The 20,581-nt window shown below is 41.1% G+C and overlaps 1 protein-coding gene across 2 annotated transcripts; it reads right to left on the reverse strand.

Annotated features, from left to right (window-relative positions):
- Positions 1-1,137: 1,137 nt before the first annotated feature.
- Zc3h8 (zinc finger CCCH-type containing 8) lies at positions 1,138-19,364 on the reverse strand. Of its 2 annotated transcripts, XM_021156231.2 has the most exons (9): positions 19,169-19,364; positions 15,077-15,170; positions 10,482-10,716; positions 8,357-8,490; positions 6,229-6,351; positions 5,762-5,873; positions 4,816-4,925; positions 3,856-3,897; positions 1,138-1,684 (listed from the first exon to the last, which is right to left on the reverse strand). In XM_021156231.2, exons 1-8 carry the CDS (start codon positions 19,243-19,245, stop codon positions 3,865-3,867), a joined length of 918 nt encoding a protein of 305 aa, XP_021011890.1. In that variant the 5' UTR covers positions 19,246-19,364; the 3' UTR covers positions 1,138-1,684; positions 3,856-3,864. The 2 variants fall into 2 exon arrangements, with proteins under 2 accessions (XP_021011890.1, XP_029326024.1); XM_029470164.1 differs by lacking the exons at positions 15,077-15,170; positions 19,169-19,364 and adding an exon at positions 14,897-15,062 and having other exon boundaries at positions 1,165-1,684.
- Positions 19,365-20,581: the final 1,217 nt, after the last annotated feature.

Below are 20,581 nucleotides of genomic sequence, written 5' to 3' on the forward strand. Positions count from 1 at the left end.
GGGATCTAGTCTGCACTCCCAGGGATCTAGTCTGCACTCCCAGGGATCTAGTCTGCACTCCCAGGGATCTAGTCTGCACTCCCAGGGATCTAGTCCGATATCCTTTCTTAAGTCACCTGAGAGTCGGAGCATGAGCACTTTACCTGTGACTTGGTAGGCTCCAATTACAAAATCATCTTGGCTCGTATTTCCAGCAAGACTCTGCTAAGTACAGTCTCTAGAATGATGAACTCTGTCTATCAGAAGGGTGCTATTATTTTTCCTTTAAAAACAATATAACAGTGTCATGGTATATTTAGAATCTTATCTATATTTGGAAAGTATTGTTGTATGCTGTGCTCAAGACATCCTGAAACACACATTTATGTTTTTATTTTTAAGATTTATTCATGTATGTGAGCGCTCTATCTACATGTATAACTAACTGCAAGCCAGAAGAGGGCATCAGATCCCAGTATAAATGGTTGTAAGCCACAATGTGGTTGCTGGGAATTGAACTCAAGACCAATGGAAGAACAGACAGTGCTCTTAACCACTGACGCATTTTTCCAGCCCCCCTCCCCATATATATGTATACACACACACACACACACACACACACACACACACACACACACACGAGTACACTGTCGCTGTCTTCAGACACAACAGAAGAGGGCATCAGACCCCACTAACGATGGTTGTGGGAACCGGACTCTAGACCTCTGGAAGGGAGATAATGACCTTAACCGCTGAGTCATCTCTCCAGCCTCCACATTTATATTTTATACAAGTATATAATTTGATCACTGTTTGAGCCAATGAGAAAGACATTCTTTAAACAATATTTTAATATTGTTGGTCTTGAGTTATACATGTAGATAGAGTGCTCACATACAATTATTTGTGTATGTGTTACACACAAACACCATACATGTGAGCACAGGCATACATGTGTGATGACATGCATGTGGAGGTCAGAGGACAACTTTCTGAAGCTAGTTCCCTCCTCCTGCCATGGCACCTGGGGATCACACTGGTTGTCAAACTTGCACAACAATCACTTTTACCCACTGAACACATCTCTCACTGGCCCAAGGTAAATACTCTTATATTTTATCAACACAAGGGTTAAGAGAATAAAGTATGAAAACACCATAGCAAGAAATATCATCTCACTTTATTTATAACAGTAATAATTAGAAATAAATATCCAACAGGAAATATGTTTTTTTCAAGAGACCATAGAACCACATTCTGGGCTAAACCATAAAGTGGAACTCGAATTACTGTTAAAAACATTGTGCAAAGTATTTACTGACACGTAGAGGTGTGACTTATTTATTACCCCAATAAATAATCCCCTAGCAGCTCTGTCATCACCCTTCCTGATAGTCCTCCCATCCTCCCTTAACCGCTCTTGGCCTGTTTTGTGCTTGCTCCATCGTAGCTCTCAACTGGAGGAGACTTCTGCAACCTAGCCCAGCACAGCACTGAGCTCCAGGCAGCACGCACGTGCTCCTCTCCTGGCCCAGTGCAGAACCAGCCTTCGATTGAGCACTTGATCCACCACTGTGCGTGTCGAACGGGAGCTGCACACGATCATGATGACACAGGAAGGCCCATTAACCGAGGAACCTTATGAACTATTCCAAACCACCAGTCTTCAAAAGTCCTGAGCGGGAAGAGTTTTGTCCTCTACATGCTGCAGAAGAAAAGAAACACATCAGCTTGTGAAAATTACCAACTTAATCACCACCACCCCTCAGACACATCCATGCAGCAGACAAAAACAAAATCCAAAATGAGCTAAATATCCCTCTTGGGGAAAATGGAAGGAACACCTTGAATTAAAACACAAAATCTAAAGCTAGAAAGAACTAAACACAAATCCAGAAAACACAAAGCTAAAATGATGTAAAGAACAAACAAACCCCAAAACTGTATTGATCCTTTAATCCCTGCACTTGGTGGGGGGGGGGGGAGAACATGGGGGTTTGTGTGAGTTCTAGGCCAGCCTAGTCTACACAGCAAGTGCCAGGAGAGCTAGGACTACATAGAAAGACCCCATCTCAACCAAAAAAGTAAAAACAATAAAAATAAAAAGACTATATTAATAACAATAGAGTTGGATGGAAATATAACAACTCCTTTATGAGCACATCGAAAAGTTCACAGAGGCAGACCTTGGGTGTGAACCCTGCATCCAATCCCACAACACCCAGAGGAAGCTCCACTCCCAGGCACTCTAACACACCCAGGATCAGAGGATCAGAGGATCAGAGGATCAGAGGATCCCAGGATCCCAGGAGCTTGCTCACACAAGGATCTCAGGGTCCCAGAGGCAGCTTGACTCCCAGGAGTTCTGACACACCCAGGATTTCAGGATCACTGGATCACACAGAGAGCTGAACTCTGAGGAGTTCTGATACAATTAGGATCACAGGAAGAACAGGGTCCAATCAGATATAGTGAGGGCAGGTAGCACTAGAGATAACCAGATGGTGGGAGGCAAGCATAAGAACATAAGCAACAGAAACCATAGCAAGTCCTGGATACACCATCACAGTGGAAAAGCAAGATTCGGATCTAAAATCACTTCTCATGAAAAGTTCACAGTTATGTAGGCTAGTGAGTTGGCTCAGCAATGAAAAATCCTTGTTCTTGACTGAGGACCCAGGCTTGCTTCCTACCACCAACACTGCAGCTCACAACCACATGTAACTCCAGTTCTAGAGGATCCAATATCCTCCTTTGCCCTCTGCGGGCATCAGGCCTGACTGTGGTACAGACACACATTTAAGGAAAACACTTATAACATTATAAACAACACAAACCTCACAGATATGAAGACAATATTGTTAAGCTGTTACTACTACCCAAAGTAATCAACATGTTCAATGAAATCAGTTTCCTAAAAATTCATATATAGAATCTAAGAGACCCTAAGTACTCAAAGCAACGCTGGAGAAGATTAATGCATGGCAGGGGGTGGTGGGAGCCTACAAACTGGGAAGACACAAAGGAATATGAGGGATATATAAAAGCAATGCAAACAGACAACCAGGTGAATAAAAACCTTGACAAAAGACAGAAAACTGTATTACACTAACAAGGAAACTGAAGGGCCTGTAGGCCCAAGATACTGGATTTCCTTCAAATAAGCCACAAGACGCCAAAGTATTAACAAGGTTAGAACAGAAATTCTATAGCTTACAGGAATGTGTTATAAAAGTGTTATAAAACACTTATAAACACAAGTGTTATAAAACACTTATAAACAAGTGTTATAAAACACTTTTACTCCCTGGTACAGACCCCGAGTAACTGCTGCAGATTTATAGCAAGAAACATTTATAAAGAATTACAGTAGCAATGTGCATTCAAAAAAGTGAAACTTATCTAAACCCCTATTCCTGACACTTAATTATAACACAGTCACAGAATAAAGTGCTACATAAGGGTAGACGTGATACTGCGCATCTTTAATCCTTACACTCAAAAGGCAGAAACAGGTGGATCTCTGTGCATTCAATGCCACCAAGTTCCAGGCACTACATGCCAGCACTACAAAGAGAGATCCTATTTCAAAAGTCAAACAGACAGAACTAAAGAAAGAGAATTACACACACACACACACACACACACACACACACACGTGTCACCCCCCCCCCCAAATACAACCAAAAAAAAAAAGAAAAGAAAACCACATGGCAGGCAAGCCCAGATAGAGGAGCAACACATGCACATATTTTTATTGAGGAAAGAAGGGAAAAAAATACTTTAACTTGAAGACAGAAAAAGTTCTATTAAGGCTTTTATCCAAATTCCAAGAGATGGTTCAAAGAATAAAAAAATTAGTAGCATCATCTTTACCTTTTTAGTCTATTTACACGACTTCTTGTCAGTATCCAAAACCTAATACAGAAAAAGGAAACAATATAAAACCCTATGTGATTTTTCATTCACTAATATCTACTGGGTACACTGTCCTAGCTTATACTTCTCAAATGGTCCTAATAACATCCAACTATAACAGTATTTGGTATTACAAAAAGAAATAAAAAACAAATTTTTCATAAATAAGAATCTGGTATGATTTGTAGTTCCATGGACCCTCCCTCTTTAGAGATGAGGCACTGCAGACACACCTCTGACTTTCTCATATTTGTCTATGCTCAAGCAGCTTTGGTCACGGTAGCTTATTTTCACATTTACTTAAGTCTACATTGGGAGAGACTACTCCCAACTAATCTAAGGAAATCGAGTGTCAATAGCAGAACGTCACAATAACCTTTCTCATAGACTAAGAACTTCTGAAGAAGACATCTAACCAGTCTTCAACGTAACTAAAATGGTGTCAGCCATGACTCTTGACTTCCCTTCTGCACTCGTGTACTCTCTATTTCCTTTTCTTGATTAAAATAGGCATGAAAAGTTGCTAACTAGAGTGAAGAGCCAGCTCAGGGTGTAAAGCAGCTGCTGCCTGGCCCAACAACCTGAGCTTGATCCCAGGGCCCGCATGAGGAGAGAAGCAACTGATGGTGTCTCTTCTGACTGCCACAGCCTGCACACACACACAATGAGTAAATAAAAATGTAAACTGCTGACTCTATTGAAGGGTTTAAGACCATCCTAATTCATACTATCAATGAATATTACTCTTTCTTTTAGTGACAATAAAAGAATAAAGTGACTTCTAAACCTAAGTAAACTCAAATTATCATACAGCAGCCTACAAGGCTCTCTTCTTAAACAAAAGTGTCTTTTCAAATGTCACCCTCCATCCAAATATACTCTTTTTAAAAAGAAAAACAAGATTACCACTGTACTTACTTTAGCCAATAGTTCTTGTGTTTCTGCAGTCAGAGGGGCATGAGAAAAATTACAGTGATCGCCCTGATAACATTTGGTTCCTGTGTGATAAAACTTGCAAGGGTATTCACGTAGCACAGTGTTAAGGAAAATAGTAATTTTATCTAATCGAAATGATTCATTATTAATTTAATAACTATTTCCTCGAAATCTTTCCTACCAGTATATTCACTGAATTTTCTATTTAAAATATGAGACAATAAAAAGTCTCATTTCAGAAAGACAATCTTTTCTCTGTCACATAAAGTCTCAATGGACCACAGGTAAGTTTCACTCACAGATGAAAGAAATGTATTTTAATTACTTTGAGATGTGGTTATTGTAAAATGTTTTTGAGAACGAGGTGAAGTAAACTCAATGACAGCAGCAAGTTTTACAAATTTGGATCCTTTATGTATTAGGTTTGTTAAAGTAGAACCAATTCATAAAACATTATTATCTAGGAAGTGTCAAGTTAAATCTAAGACTTCTATAGTATGTGACAAAAAGAAACAACTTCTGTGTGACTGATGGTGTCATTACTGTAAATGCTTGCATTTCGTGATATCATAACAAATTTGGCCATTGGAACTAAGGCTGCCAGCAGGTTAAAGGAACCTCCATAAAACATCTCTACTTTTCTATATGAATATGGACTCAATTAGACACTATCACAGCAGAAATAACATTATTCTCCTGGGTCTGACTAGGTCTCTTAAACCTTCTACCACCCATCAACAGCAGAACAGACCTATATGTTAAGAGATTTTTCTGAAAGGTCCATTCAAAAGCATATAGAATATAATCACTCTGATAGTGAGTTAGGCTTAAACAGGACAGCTTTGTTACAGCAACAATTGTAGTTTATCAAAGTCTGTATCTTTCATGTTCTACGAAGAGTGCAGGGAAATCTTGTGATAAAGGATATTATGTAAATACAGGCAGTTCTCTCCTTTGGTACAATATCCTTGTACATAATACTTACACATTTCCTTTTTCTTCTCTATCTCTGCATCATGATCAAACTTACACTGGTCTCCCTGAGTGTAAAGATAAGGACAAGTTATGTCTCACAACTAGACCTTTGCACCTTAACAAACTTAACTCCTCCTAAACTTCAATGGGCAAGCAAGCCCGGTAAGCATCTGGGGTAGCGCATGGCTCAGCTGCTGCACTTCTAAAACTCCCTAAAACATTTTCAATGCATAGTATCCTTAATAAATAATCTTTAAAAACGTAAAGCAGTGCACTAATTTTCAAACTAGACTTTTTCTAAGAGCAAAGAGGTTTTAAAACTTCCAGGTATGTTTTAAGACTGTCACACAAAGACAGCAGTTCTAGAACACTCCTGCCGTGACGACACTGTAGTGTCTGTTTGCTTACACACTTTCATACCTTAATACATTTCCTTTCAAGGAAATATTTGCAAACTTGCTTCCCTTTGCGTTCCACTGTGTGCTGGTTGATAAAGCCTTGGCTCATCCTCACACGTGGCTGCTTCTCTTCAGGTTCATCAGTCTATATATAATACAAAAAAAAAAAAAAAAAACCAAGAGAAAAAGAAAATTAAGAATCTCACTTTGTTCTACAAAACTGTTTTAAACTATTTTTACTACATTAGAATGTCTCTCTGAGAGCTGCACATGGTGACCAATGCACTGTCTCAGCGTACCAAGGCTGAAGCAGGGTTCAAGTTCAAGGCCAGCCTGGGCTATACATACAACAAGTCTCTGGCTCAAAAAAGCGCCTCTTCTAAAAGGGCCTTCAAGAGCTGAACTTTGGTATATCAGTTTATAAAATGAATGCTCATCACTTTCAATAGCATTCAGCCACTGAATATTAGTACTGATAAAACTTGATTATCTTATTGTACTTTTACAAAACCTCATTCTGTAAAAACGAATTCAAGAAAACTAAAAAAATGAAAATATATTTCTTTTTTTTTTTTTTAAGATTTATTTATTATATGTAAGTGCACTGTAGCTGTCTTCAGACACTCCAGAAGAGGGAGTCAGATCTCATTACGGATGGTTGTGAGCCACCATGTGGTTGCTGGGATTTGAACTCTGGACCTTTGGGAGAGCAGTCGGGTGCTCTTACCCACTGAGCCATCTCACCAGCCCGAAAATATATTTCTTGTGATAAAAAGAAATCTAAACTAGAAAGAGCTTCAGAATTATGGAAACGAGGCTGGGAATCACAACTAACAAGAAGCAGTGGGAAATCTCTAGCTCCATTGATAATATGTTCACAGTTTAATATTTAAAAAAGAAGTAAGAATGATAAAATCAATTTTAGCACTTTAGAAATAAAAACTATTTTTAATGTGTCAACTTGTGACAGCTTAGAACTTCTGCATGTCTAAGTAGTAAATATGGTTTTAGCAACATGGTATGTGCAATTAAGGAGCTAGTGTGTGTCCTAATCACCTGCTTTGCAAGAATTAATTTATTAAGACCATAAAAATCATACATGTATCTCAGTTCTAATCTTTGGTTTTAAATGATTCTGCCATGAAAGTCTAACAGAGGTTTAGAACTTGCTTTTCATATAGAAGGGCTGTCAGTTCTGCGTGAAGAATCATTTGAGTCACTCTTAAGTCATAGAAGAGAGGTTAGGAAACCAAGTCCAGCCCTGGCTTAGCTCTGTGTGGGACAGTCAGCCATCTAAACTCTGAGTTCAGATTCCCTACTTGTAAAATGTGAGAACAAGGACTGCTTTTATATTATAGAAGTTTATTTCAATCTTTAATATTTGGTATCTCCCATCCCCCACCCCTTTTGCTATGAGAGCTCACTGTTACCCAGGATAGTCTTGAACTCCTACTTCCACTCCTAAGCAGCTGGGACTACAAGGCACTCACAGCCATGCTCAGCTAACACTTGGTATTTCTAGTATTTTAACCTCCCCAGACTACTGACCCTGTGTCTAAGCTGAGTGAGAAGCTTGCCATTCAGTTTAAAAGTCTTCAGAAAGTCAGAGTCTAGAGAAGTCATCTGCTGTCCTATGCTGAAGTGCAGATGCATGTTAAGGAAGGATAGTTACAAAGCAAAATCCAAGCACCAGGAACAGGACTGTGAGACTTGGTAAGGCCAAAGCTCAGAAACAGCTGTTTTAACTTCCAGAAGTAAGCAGTCCAGAGGCTGAAGGACTGAAGTATATAAACTGTGCAGGACTCCATGGCCTTCCAACTGTCTCTAAGGCTGTTTCCTTTTGCCTCCCAGTTTTCTATAGATAGTGATGGTCTAACACTCAGAGACCAAAGGGCTGATGCACTCATGTTTTAGGCCAACAGGGAAATCACAGAGGCTGAAAATGGGTGCTGGTAGCCAGTGCTAAGAGGGAGGAGGCAGTGGTAGAAGGACGACCAGAGTCAACTTCTGGTCAAGTCTTCACAGGTACAAGTCTCCACAGAACCCTGCTATGTGGGATGTTCCTGCCTCCCCACATCACTGAGCACTTCCAGAAGCTGAAGTGAAAGATAAGCACCCTGAAGACATCCTCCTAAAGGCAACTCCTGTACCTGTGCTCGGGAGCCACTGTTCTTCAGCAAGGCACTTGACCCTTTGTCTCCAGTGCCAGGCCACTTTCGCTTCATTTTCTTCTGTTTAACTTTCTTGTGACCAGCTTTAGATTTTTTATTTTTTTGTTTGGCAGCTAAAAACAAGCAAGTTCATTTTTTAAAACAGCATAAAGGTATGACATCAGTTTAACCTTCAGAAATATGCCTTATAATAACGCATGGGAACTCTGGAGCTCAGCGAAGGAAAACTGGTGTGACAGCAGCGCCCTGACTGTCTAGGAGCTTTGCTATATGAGGCAAAAAAAAAAAAAAAAAAGAGAATTCTAACATCCCAATTTCAAATACATTGTTTTTGAAAAGAAGAGTTTGATGAGAGACAAAATCAAAACAATTAAATCAATCTTGCCAGCCACAGACCAGAATATTTTGAAGATATCAGCAACTGACTGATATAATTAGAATGACTACAGTTTTACAAAAGAAAAAACTACAGAGGTTTAGGATCTCACATATTAGATTTTTTTTTTCTCTTGAAGATATGCCATAAATCTGAGGATGGTGGTAAATACTTGGTGCTGGCTGGTTTTTTTGTCAACTTGACACAAAGTTTAATTATCTGGGAAGTCAGTATAACTCCACCAAACTGCCTGCAGAGAAGTTTGTAGGGCATGCTGTTGGTTAATGACTGATGTGGAGGGTCCAGCTCTCTGTGGGTGATACCACTCTGGACAGGTGGACCTGGATGGTTTAAGAAAGCAGGCTGAGAAAGCCATGAGGAGCAAGTCAGTAAGCAGCGCTCCTCCACGGCCTCTGCTTCACTTCTTGCCATGCGTGGCTTCTTTCAGTGATGGACTGTTTATCACTCAGAAGTATGTAACATGACTCCATCCCTTTCCTCCTCGAGGGCTGCACAGTGGTTTATCATAGCAATATACAGCAAACTAGGACAACTGTAAGCCCAGCACTGAGGACACTGAGGTGGGAGGATCAGGAGTTCACAGAGAACTTCAGGTACACAGCAAGATTTAGACTACCTGGGCTAGATGAGACCCTGTCTCAACATATCACAACCCCTGCAATAAAGAAAAAAAAAAAGATGTTCCATATACACTAAGTTTACCTAGAGATGTACTTTGAATAGAAGAAACACTTGGAGGAGACACAGTAAATGAAAAACATTAAGAATTTCATTTAAACTGGGTGCTTGCCGTACACATCTTTAACCCTAGAACTTGAGAGGCAGAGTCAGGAGGATCTCTGAATTCAAGGCCAGCCTAGTCTACAAAGCGAGTTCCACGACAGGCAGGGCTACACAGAGAAACCCTGTCTCAAAAAGAGAGAGAGAGAGAGAGAGAGAGAGAGAGAGAGAGAGAGAGAGAGGAATGAAAGAAATGAATGTCTATGGCCAAATCCCATTTTAGCAATTTAAAATAATAATTTCTAGCTGGGCGGTTGTGGCGCACGCCTTTAATCCCAGCACTCGGGAGGCAGAGGCAGGTGGATTTCTGAGTTCGAGGCCAGCCTGGTCTATAAAGTGAGTTCCAGGACAGTCAGGGCTATACAGAGAAACCCTGTCTTAACCCCCCCCCCAAAAAAATAAAATAAAATAATAATTTCAATATAAAAAATAAAAATTTAAAAAAATGAAAAAGAAATACATTTCCATGCTACGGATATGGTTCTGTGGTGGCATATTTCCTTAGTACATATGAGGACTGGGTGATCAATCCCCAGCAATTAAAAATATATGAACACAGACAAGCACGATCATCCAGTCAGTCAATTCTTTAAATAAAAGTCATACAAACAGACACAGCCTCATCTTTCATACATGCAGAAGCTGAGGATTCAAATTTCTTCTGATAGAGACACAGCCTTTGATAACTCACTAGCAGCTGCCTAGTGTCTCCTACAAAATAAGCATTTACATGACAAGCAACCAAGCCTTGGATTATGTCTCACATCAAGCAATCTCGCATCTGACATAAATAAAGAACAACAAAAGTCACCTTTTCGTCGTAAGAGAAAGAGCAGGTGATAAGCACTCATGCACGTACACGTACAGACAACCACACCAAGTGCTACAAGCGAGCTTTAAGTGAGTGGTAAACAGCTCAGCGCTTACTCTGCTGGGTCCCTTCCGCTCCGGCTTTCTTCACAGACTCCTCAGGAAGCACTGAGGGTTGAGTTGCGTTTGCCATTTCTTTGGCTTGTATGTACTGCTGAAGCTCTTTGTCAAAGTTATCTTCTGACCCCTGGCTGCATGTCTCACCATCACTGTATGGGTCATAGTCCTTACTTCTTGATTTTTTACGTGGTAAACTCTTTGGTGATGTTGCAGCGTTTCCAAGGTGCTTAAACTAGGTAAAGATGAAAATTGAAATTTCAAAACTTAAGATATATAAGGAATAATGGTCATTAATTGACCATTATTGCATTTGCATACATGGGTTTCATATCGCATTCTCTACACTCTGTGCTTAGGAGCACATAGCACTACTCTTCCAAAGGACCCAAGTTTGGTTCCCAGTACCACGTCCACCGCTCACACCTGCAGGTGTAGCTCGAGAAGAATCTGATGCTTCTGGCCTTGAAAGGCAAACCAGCACTCAAGGGCACACACATACACACAATAAAAAAAAATAGTTAGTATAAATTTTAAAACACATACACAAAAAACAACCAGCCAACCACAAGGAGGCCAAGGAAGATGGCTCAGTCATCAAGTATCTCTCTTACACAGGCATGAGAACGCAAGTTCAGACCCCTAGCACCCATGTAAAAGCTGGGTGTGGTGACCTCATAGCTGTCCCTAGGAGACAGAAGTAGATGAATGGAGACAGACAGATCCAGGAGTTCACTGGACAGTGCATCAAGTGCACCAGTGAGAGAGAGAGAGAGAGAGAGAGAGAGAGAGAGAGAGAGAGAGAGAGAGAACCTGTCTCAAAGTAGAGAACAATCAAGGAAGCTACCTAGCATCAACCTCTGGCCTCTACACATATGCACATACATGTACATGAATGTGTACACACACACAGAAAACAAAACTTACAACAAATAAACTACAATGACATTTGCCTTTAATGATAATTTGAAGAAAGATTGTGAATTTGCACAAATGTATTTACTTGTCTGTAATCCCAGCATGAGGGAAGGCAGGAAGATCAAAATTTAAGGAGAGGTTCAATTACATAGCTCAAGGCCAGACTGAATTATACAAAATCTTGTCTTAAAAAATATGTTTATAAGCTCTGGTTATTAAGATGTCTGTACTTAGCAACATGGGTACATATAATGCATTTTAGACATAAAGTTCTTTTGTTTTTTCATTTAACCAAGTTAGGCTCTTGCTATATAGCCCACCCTGGCTTAAAACTCCCAGCAATCCTCCCACCCCAACCTCTCAAGTGTAGGAGTGAGCCGCTGCAGCCTTTTTCCCTTAGCCACCCGTCTTTATAAATTTATAAAGTTAAGTTCCACTGGAAACCGTCATGCCCATTCGTTTAGAAGCTGTTTCTGCTGTGCTTAGCTGTGACAAGACTATAACCCACAAAGTCACCAAGATTCACTAAAATGCTTTACAAAGAAGTTAGCCTACTCCTATCAACAGACCATGGTTTTAGTCTATAATTTATTTAGTGGGCAAAGAGGTATGCTAAGATGTAAGACTTTGCAAAGAAAAACTATGGGACACTTGAGGGCTCTGTAAGCAAGGAGCTTGTTTTACAAACACAGGACCTGAGTTTAAGCCACAGAACCCACCTTAAGAAAAAAGCAGAACATAAGAAATAAGAGAATCCATGGGGCTCACCTGATAGCAAGACTAGCTCACTTGGTGAGCTCCAGGTCAGAGACCCTGTCTCAATAAATATATTACTTACATAAACACACACACACACACACACCCCACAAGTGAATAATGCCTGAGGAACAACACCCAAAGTTGTCCTCTGGTGCTTTCGGTAATGCAGACAGATACAGACACACACTTCCACACACATGAGCTTCTGCCAACAATCACACACATAAAATGCTTAGAAAGATTTAAGACAAAAACTATACAATATTCTAAAGATTCTAATTCCCCTCTAAATAATCTATAAATTTTATATATTTCCAATGAAAAGCCTACCAGGACTACCTGACAAATTAATTTTAAATTTATATAGATGGACCTATATATAAGAATAGCCAAGACAAGCTGGGTAGTGTGGTGGTACACATCTTCAATCACAGCACTCGAGAGGCAGAGACAGGTAGGTTCCTAAATTTGAGGCCAGCCTGGTCTACAGAGAAAGTTCCAGAATATTTAGGGTTACACAGAGAAACCTGTCTTGAAAAAAAAAAAAAAAAAAAAGAGAGAGATAACCAAGATACTTTAAAGAATAAATAAACAAAGGTGCCAGGACTTGCTGAGGAAGGATAAAATAATTCAGAGGACAAGACAGAGAGTTGAGAAGACTAAACATAAACACTTGATTTTAACAAGAGTGACAATGTAAAACCACAGGGACAAGACAGCCCCTTACTGATAAACTAATGGTCCTGGAACAATTAGGCAATGATAATAGCCAGATGAATGGGGAGATGGGTTGCCTGCACACCATAGAGATTATAAATTCCAAGGTGAGAAGGTAAAATAAAGCTTTAGAAGGTAATGTAAGACAACAGATTCAATACACAAAGGACTAAATATATGAGAACATATTCTCAAAGCCAACTACTTTAAAACCTTGCCATTTATATCACTTGATGGAAAGCTCAAGTAAGCAGGTGTCTGCAACACATAACATATTCTATGATGACCAAAAACTACTCCTAAAGAACTATAAATTAAGAAAACAAAAAAACAAAATCACCATCACCACCACCACCAAACACCCCATAGATAACCTCAATGAAGGTAAGGCAGATGGGAAAATTTGAACAGTTAAGTAACAGTTAGATTCTGAAAACACAGCAGCACATGGGACACAACTGGGATGTCACAATGGGATGTCACAACTGGGATGTCATGGCATCCTCCTCAAGCGGAACAACAGTGTCTCTGTCATCATGGTGGGAATAAAAACTGGCACGAGCCCTTCCTAATATATTAAGAATCAACACAAGGGCAGCCCTGCTCACATGAGGACCCAGTTGCTCCTCTCCTAGGGCGAGACACAGTGCATGTGCAGGATACAAGTGGAAGACGTGAGAGCACTGCTAACGAAAGCAACCCGAGGGCCTACCTACAATAGGATGTCCTGTGTTCAAATGATGTGTACTGCAACAGAGATGAAGGAGCACACGCTAGATTTAAAATTTTTAAACTGTATCCTTAGGGATGACCACACAAGCAGCAAGACTATAAACAACAAGGAAGCGATCAGTATCCGAGTCAGAACTGCTCATGTCAGGGCTAACTGAGAGGAAGGAAACAGCTATGCTTCGTCTGGAGCTGCAGTGCTTACCTGAGTACCTGAAGTTAGTCCTCACCCAACATGTTTGCATTAGTGACTGAAGTGCCTGGGTTCAAGCGACTCTGCTTGGGGAAAAGCTGGCTGTCCATCTTTTCATATGATCTTCTTGGAAATTACTTTTAAGACTTAATTTAAGATGCTACCTGCCTAAGTGCTGGGGAATAGTACAGAGATTATGAACTGTAGGCATGAAGGAGTGAGGCCTGTGGGACTACCCGTGAGGGATAATAAAGGGCAGTTGCTGGATGTGAGCCTTGGTTCTTTGTCATGACAGCTATACATGCAAAGACAGTATTAATGGGGTAGCTCAGAGGCTTCCCCGGGAGATGAAAGTGTGCCAACTGTATCATCTCTCCTGGATCTTTTTATACAGTCAATTTGTGCCTTACAAGCTTTATTGCCAATATGAACACATTCTTATGAAATATGTCAACATTTACAGCATCCCCCAAAAATTTTACAAAGAAAGAGGAGCAGATACTGACTTTGTGATGGACTGAACTCGAGTCTCCCCCAATTCTAAGTTCTTATGCATACGTCTTAATGCTTAGCATTTTGGAGTATGGAAATCAGGTCATGGCAGATGAGGTCAGGATGTTTCCCAGTCATGGAAAACCAAAGAGCACCAGAGGGGTCTGGAACAGATCTTTCCTCACACATCCGAGAAAGAGCCATCTTGCTAACACCTTGCTCTCAGACGTGACTCCAGCCCAAGAACTACAGGTCACTGCATTTGTGCTGCTCTTACTGCCATGTTGTGTCCTGGTATGGCAGCCCCAGCACAATGATCTGGGTTTTCAACCAGTAATTACTAAGGCAGGTTGAGTTAGTGAGTGATTACTAAGGCAGGTTGAGTTAGTTAGTGAGTGATTACTAAGGCAGGTTGAGTTAGTGAGTGATTAGTAAGGCAGGTTGAGTTAGTTAGTGAGTGATTAGTAAGGCAGGTTGAGTTAGTTAGTGAGTGATTACTAAGGCAGGTTGAGTTAGTGAGTCAGACCTTAAATGTTACATCGAAGTTGACAGGAAAGAAGCTTCTTGAAAAGAGTTTATGATCCATCTCAGGAACAAGGAGACTGACCTTGTTACAATACTGGCACATCCTCCATCTGATGGTAAGGGCGAGAAAGTTACTGGAAGATGACTGAGTTTCCTGACCTGAGCAACTGGCCCTGACTGCGAATACAGTGAGACAAACAGGGTCCCTCATGCTCTCACATCCACCCAGAGCCGTCTGTGCACCCAGCCGGCTGAATCTTACTTTCTTGGGAATTTGTTCACAGTCCCGTTTTACTTTCCATTTGACTTTCTCTGTCTGTGTTTCTTCAACTTCAGTACCATCTATTCCATCAATTCTGCAGCAAAAATAGCAAATAACACAAAAGGGTTTATTGCACAGTATTAAAATTCATCACTCGGGTTTGTCTTAAATCTGAAATTTGAAGTCTACTCTAAATTCTCTATAACAGTAACAACAACATTAATAAAAACAGCAACGTAGGCCAGGTATGATGGTGCAGTCCTGTAATCCAACACTCAGGAGGCAGAGGCCGGTGATCTCTGTGACTTTCAGGGAGTATAGTATAACATAGCAAGTTCTAAGCCAGCCAGGACTACACACTGTCTCAAAATAACAATGATGGCGTGGACCAATAAATGTTAATATGTATGTGAATAAGCTGTAAAACGGGAACTTTGTATTATATTATCTTAATGCATAAGAAGTAGCTTGTACATAAATCACCAGTCATTCCTCAATCCAGTCACTCAATGCATACCAAATAGTCACCACGCGTCAGGCTGCGGCCTCATGTCTAAAGGTACAACAAGGAAAATGACAAGCTGTGCCTTTGCCTTCTGAGAGTTTCCTATCTTCTCGGAGAAAATTAATACAGGTACACATATAAGGAACACTTAAGTTAGATTTGGGATTTTCTAAACAGAAAAGATATGGAAGAGGGGTGTAAAAGAGAAGGTGTGTCGGATACAATGCAGGATGCCTTCAGAGGTTAGGAGACAAACACCTAAACAAGAAGATGAAAAACTCAGGCATGAGAGGTTGACCAAGCATAGATAGTATGTGAGGTAATTCCTGAGCATATTCTAGCACAGCAGTTCTCAACCTGTGAGTCTGCACCCCTTTGCAGGAGGGGTGTTGAACAACCCTTTCATAGGGGTCACATATCAGAAATTTACATTATAATTCATAACAGCAGCAAAATTACAGTTATAAAGGAGCAACAAAAATAATTTTGTGGTTGGGGGTCACCACACCATGAGGAACTGCATTAAAGGGTTCCAGCATTAGGAAGGTTGAGAACCACTGTTGTAGCAGAACTCAAAATGAACCCAAGATGAAGGGATAGGAAATAACAGTTGGGAGAATTGTGCCTTAAACCACAGGCTGTCATTCTACTGCTCCCTCTGCTTCCATCAGGAACCATGATCCTCAGACCTTAACCCACTCATAAGCCAGCAAGCCAACTCTAGCAACACTGAGCCATCCTGGGTTTTTATTTCCCCTATTGTGGCAAAAAAAAAAAAAAAAAAAAAGGGTCTTGAAATGCAGACCACGTTGGTCTCAAACTCAGAGATCCACCAGCTTCTGCCTCCCTGGTATTGAGAGTAAAGTATGCCACTATGCCCCGTTGCTACTTCTTAAACTCCTTGGTTGGCTCTTCACTTTGCAACTCTCAACAAAGCCAGTCCTTGCCTTTCTTTTTTCTAAGCTTTCATTCTCTGTGATATCTTTCAATCCTCCAGCTTCTAATATCATCTTATACAGCTAATTCCAATATCCTAGTCTCCAAATCCAAGCCCTTAACAACCAAACAGCCAACTTCCCATTCAAATGATTTACTTGGATACCCACCATGAAAACCACCCTTGCGTAAGACTCTTCCTTAACTACTTTACCACGCTATCCTTATTATTCCACAAATACCTCCTAACTCCTCACCCACGGTTTCATTTCCTCCATGGCTTTCATTATCATCTAAAACACTACATATCTGTGGTCCACCTCAATAATACACAATTCATGACCACCTGTATTTCTCTGTATTTTATTCATTTACTGTTCTATCACCATGGCCCAGAATGACATGTCTTCTGCCAGTAGAGGTTGTTTTAAATAAATGAATATTCCTATTAGGAACAAAGTCACCCCTGCTTCAAGCTGGAGACATGGCTTAGTAGTCAAGGGCACTGGCTGCTCTTCCAGAGGACCTAGCTTGATTTCCATCACCTATTTGGTGGCTAACTTTCCTCTTCTGGCCTCCAAGGACAATGGACACACCTGGTGCAGACAAAACATTCATACATATAAAATAAATTAAACAAACAAAACATGTTTTAGTGCACTGAAAAAAGTTTATAGGCAAAATCAAGAGACAAACTAAGAGAAAAATACAGAAATCTAAAACCTTGAAAAAGACCTAAAGGCAAAGTGAAAAGCAGGCATACAAATAGACACCTTACTTTCAGACCCATCTTCACCTATCTTTTGGCCAATCCAAGTATCCCTTACACATTTCAGCCAAACTTTAGTAAACGGGTATATTGTTTAGTATATGTTTAAAGTGTTAACTATTTTTTTAACCTTACTCAGTTCTCATACATGTTAAAAATTATAATTCATTTCTTTTGCTGTTCTTACATGTTATCACCTGCAAGCAATGTGTCCATTTCTTCACAGTATCAACAGGACTTAATTTCCATGAATGATTCTGCTTTAGAAGCTGGGTGATGAACTGATATGTAATGAAGTAACTTGAGCACCTTAATCCTCTATGCCTCAATTTTATCATCTGTAAAGCGAGACCATCACTTTCTTCTTAAGGTTGATTTGAAACTAAAAGTTTCACATTAGGGTTGGCGAGATGGCTCAGCAGCTAAGAGCGCTGACTGCTCTTCTGAAGGTCCTAAGTTCAAATCCCAGCAACCACACAGTGGCTCATAACCACCGTAAAGAGATCTGACGCCCTCTTCTGGTGTCTGAAGTCAGCTACAGTGTACTTATGTATAATAATAAATAAATCTTTGGGCTGGAGCGAGCAGGGACTGAGCGAGCAAGGTCAACAGGATTGAGAGGGGTTGACCAGAGTGAGCAGAGGTCCTTAAAAAAATTCAACTCCCAACAACACATGAAGGCTCACAATCATCTGTACAGCTACAGTGTACTCACATACATAAAACAAATAAATCTTTTTTTAAAAAGTTTCACATTAAGTACACAGCAAAGCTATGGTAGCCCAATTAGGCTAACAGTTTCCACTAAGGTATTTGAGACTGAGCAGTGAATGTATACATATATCCTTTCCCCATGAGACAGTGTTTCGCCTATGTAGCTGAGGTTGGCTTGGAACCTGCTATTTAGACCAGGCTGTTCCCAGTCTCCCAAGATCTGCCTGCCTTTTAAATGCTGAGATTAATAGGCCCAGCCCAACACTGTGGTGTTATCTTTTTTTTTCTTTTTTTTTTTTGGTTTTTTGAGACAGGGTTTCTCTGTGTAGCCCTGGCTGTCCTGGAACTCACTTTGTAGACCAGGCTGGCTTTGAACTCAGAAATCCACCTGCCTCTGCTTCCCGAGTGCTGGGATTAAAGGCGTGCGCCACCACGCCCGGCTGTAATGTTATCTTAATGAGGGTGGAAAAAAACTCATGAAGGATGTGTCAAGGGTTCCAAAGAGAGAATATAGAAGACAAGGATTTAGGAGAGATGGAGTTTGAGGGCATTATCAACTCAAAAAACTAAAAAGTGGGCCGGGCAGTGGTGGCGCATGTCTTTAATCCCATACTCGGGAGGTAAAGTCAGTCGGGTTTCTGAGTGAGTTCCAGGACAGCCAGAACTATACAGAGAAACCCTGTCTCGAACAATTAAAAATTAAAAAAAAAAAAACAAAAAAACAAAAAAGTGAATGGGTATCTGCACAGAAATCCCACACTCTGCACTAAGTACGAGATTAACAACACGCTTTTCCAATTTAACAGAAAAACTAAGTCGAAATGAAGCTTGCTGCTTTATTCTGGGAGTTCTGGTTCAGGATCACTGGCAGAGCAGTCCTTCAACTCCGAGGCAAAGCCACCTCGGGGGTGACTGACAGCAAACACGTTAAGCGCACGTGCAAGGGGAGCAGCCAGCCCCTGGGGGCAGATTCAGGGGCTGGGGCCTCCTCCCGCCAACCGGCCACTGCCCTCGCCCTCAGTCCCTACTCTGACTTCCACCCCACTTCCCCTTCCGACCTCCCCGCTCCGGTCCCGGCCCACGCGCCAGCCCGGGCTCGCCGGTTCCCAGGAGCGAGGGGGCGGAGCCCAAGCGGTGTCCCTGCAAAGGACCAGAACATGGGGATCACCTTTCCTCAGGGTCGGCGGCCGGTTTTTTGCCGAGGGCCGGATTGGGGGGCTTTGAAAAGAGATTTTCAAAATCCATAACTCAGACAGGGACCGTTCCTCTCCACGCCGAGCAGGTACTGAACAACCAGCGAAGCGGAGGCTAAGTAACCTACTGTCGCGCCAAGGGCCACACGCTCCGCCCCGCGCACGCGTAAGCGCTCGCGCTCTTGTCGCTTGGGCGCGACTCCGCGCGACCTGGCCAGTCCTACCACGCATGCGCAGTTCTCGGCGTTGGTGGGGTGTCTTTCGGTGCCTGAGCTGCGCACGCGCAACTCTCTGTACTTGTTATGTCCGATTCGTCCCTTAGTGCAGCAATACAATGCCGTTAAAAAAATTAAAATAATCTTTAGAATTCTTCTTTAGAAAGCTGTGCTATTTTTATATGTACGAGAGAGACAGAGAGAATGAGTACAGATGCCCGCGGAGGCCAATTATTGTGACCCACCTGACAGGAGTGTTGGTGGGTCCTTTACGCAAGACCTTTACGTTTTAACTATTAAGCCATATATCTCTTCCATCCCCTTTAAAATTGACAGGTGACCAAGCAAAATTAATTGCACAGAAAGGAACCTAGACGGTCTCTTCTGAGTAAACACATAAATATATTTAAAGCAGGCAAATTCAATAGAAAGTACTAAGACTATTTGGGCGGGGGCGGGGGGGCAGTCTTAGAGACCTGCAGATGCTCAGCTACTGCTGCACCATGCTTACCTGGATGATGCCATGCTCCTGCCTTGATGATAATGGACTGAACCTTTGAATCTGTAAGCCGGCCCCAATTAAATGTTGTCCTTATAAGAGTTGCCTTGGTCATGATGTCTGTTCACAGCAGTAAAACCCTAAATAAGATGGAAGCTGGTACCAGGGACTGGGGTATTGCTGTGATAGGTCTGACCATGCTTTTGTTTGGAAGAATGTTGATTTCAGGACTTTGGATTTGGAAAGTGGTGGAATGTTTTAAATGGGGCTTAATGGACCATCCTAGTAGGAATATGGAAGACTTGCTGAGAATAACTGTGCAGACCAGGCCCAAGAGGTTTCAGAGAAGAATTTTCAGTATGTGGCATAGAGACTGTTTTTGTGGTATTTTGGTGAAGAATGTGGCTGCTTTTTGCCCATGTCTGAGAGTCTATGTGGGGCTAAGGTAAAGATATATATATATATATATATATAAAGATATATATCTTAATATATATATATATAAAGATATATATATCTTTATATATATATATAAGGTAAAGATATATATATATACATATATATATATATATATATGTACTGGCTATTTTTGTGTCAACTTGACACAGCTGGAGTTATCACAGAGAAAGGAGCTTCAGTTGAGGAAATGCCTCCATGAGATCCAACTGTAAGGC

The sequence above is a fragment of the Mus caroli genome, chromosome 2 (assembly GCF_900094665.2).
Source record: "Mus caroli chromosome 2, CAROLI_EIJ_v1.1, whole genome shotgun sequence".
Taxonomy (NCBI): Eukaryota; Metazoa; Chordata; class Mammalia; order Rodentia; family Muridae; genus Mus; species Mus caroli.

Bases quoted from the DNA above. Each gene is read 5' to 3' on its own strand.
- Zc3h8 (XM_021156231.2), bottom strand. From the start codon at position 19,245: ATGGATTTTGAAAATCTCTTTTCAAAGCCCCCCAATCCGGCCCTCGGC. The intron at 10,717-15,076 runs GTAAGATTCAGC...ATCTTTACCTAG, and splicing joins GTGAACAAATTCCCAAGAAA to TTTAAGCACCTTGGAAACGC. The intron at 3,898-4,815 runs GTAAGTACAGTG...TTTCTGTATTAG, and splicing joins CACAAGAACTATTGGCTAAA to GTTTTGGATACTGACAAGAA.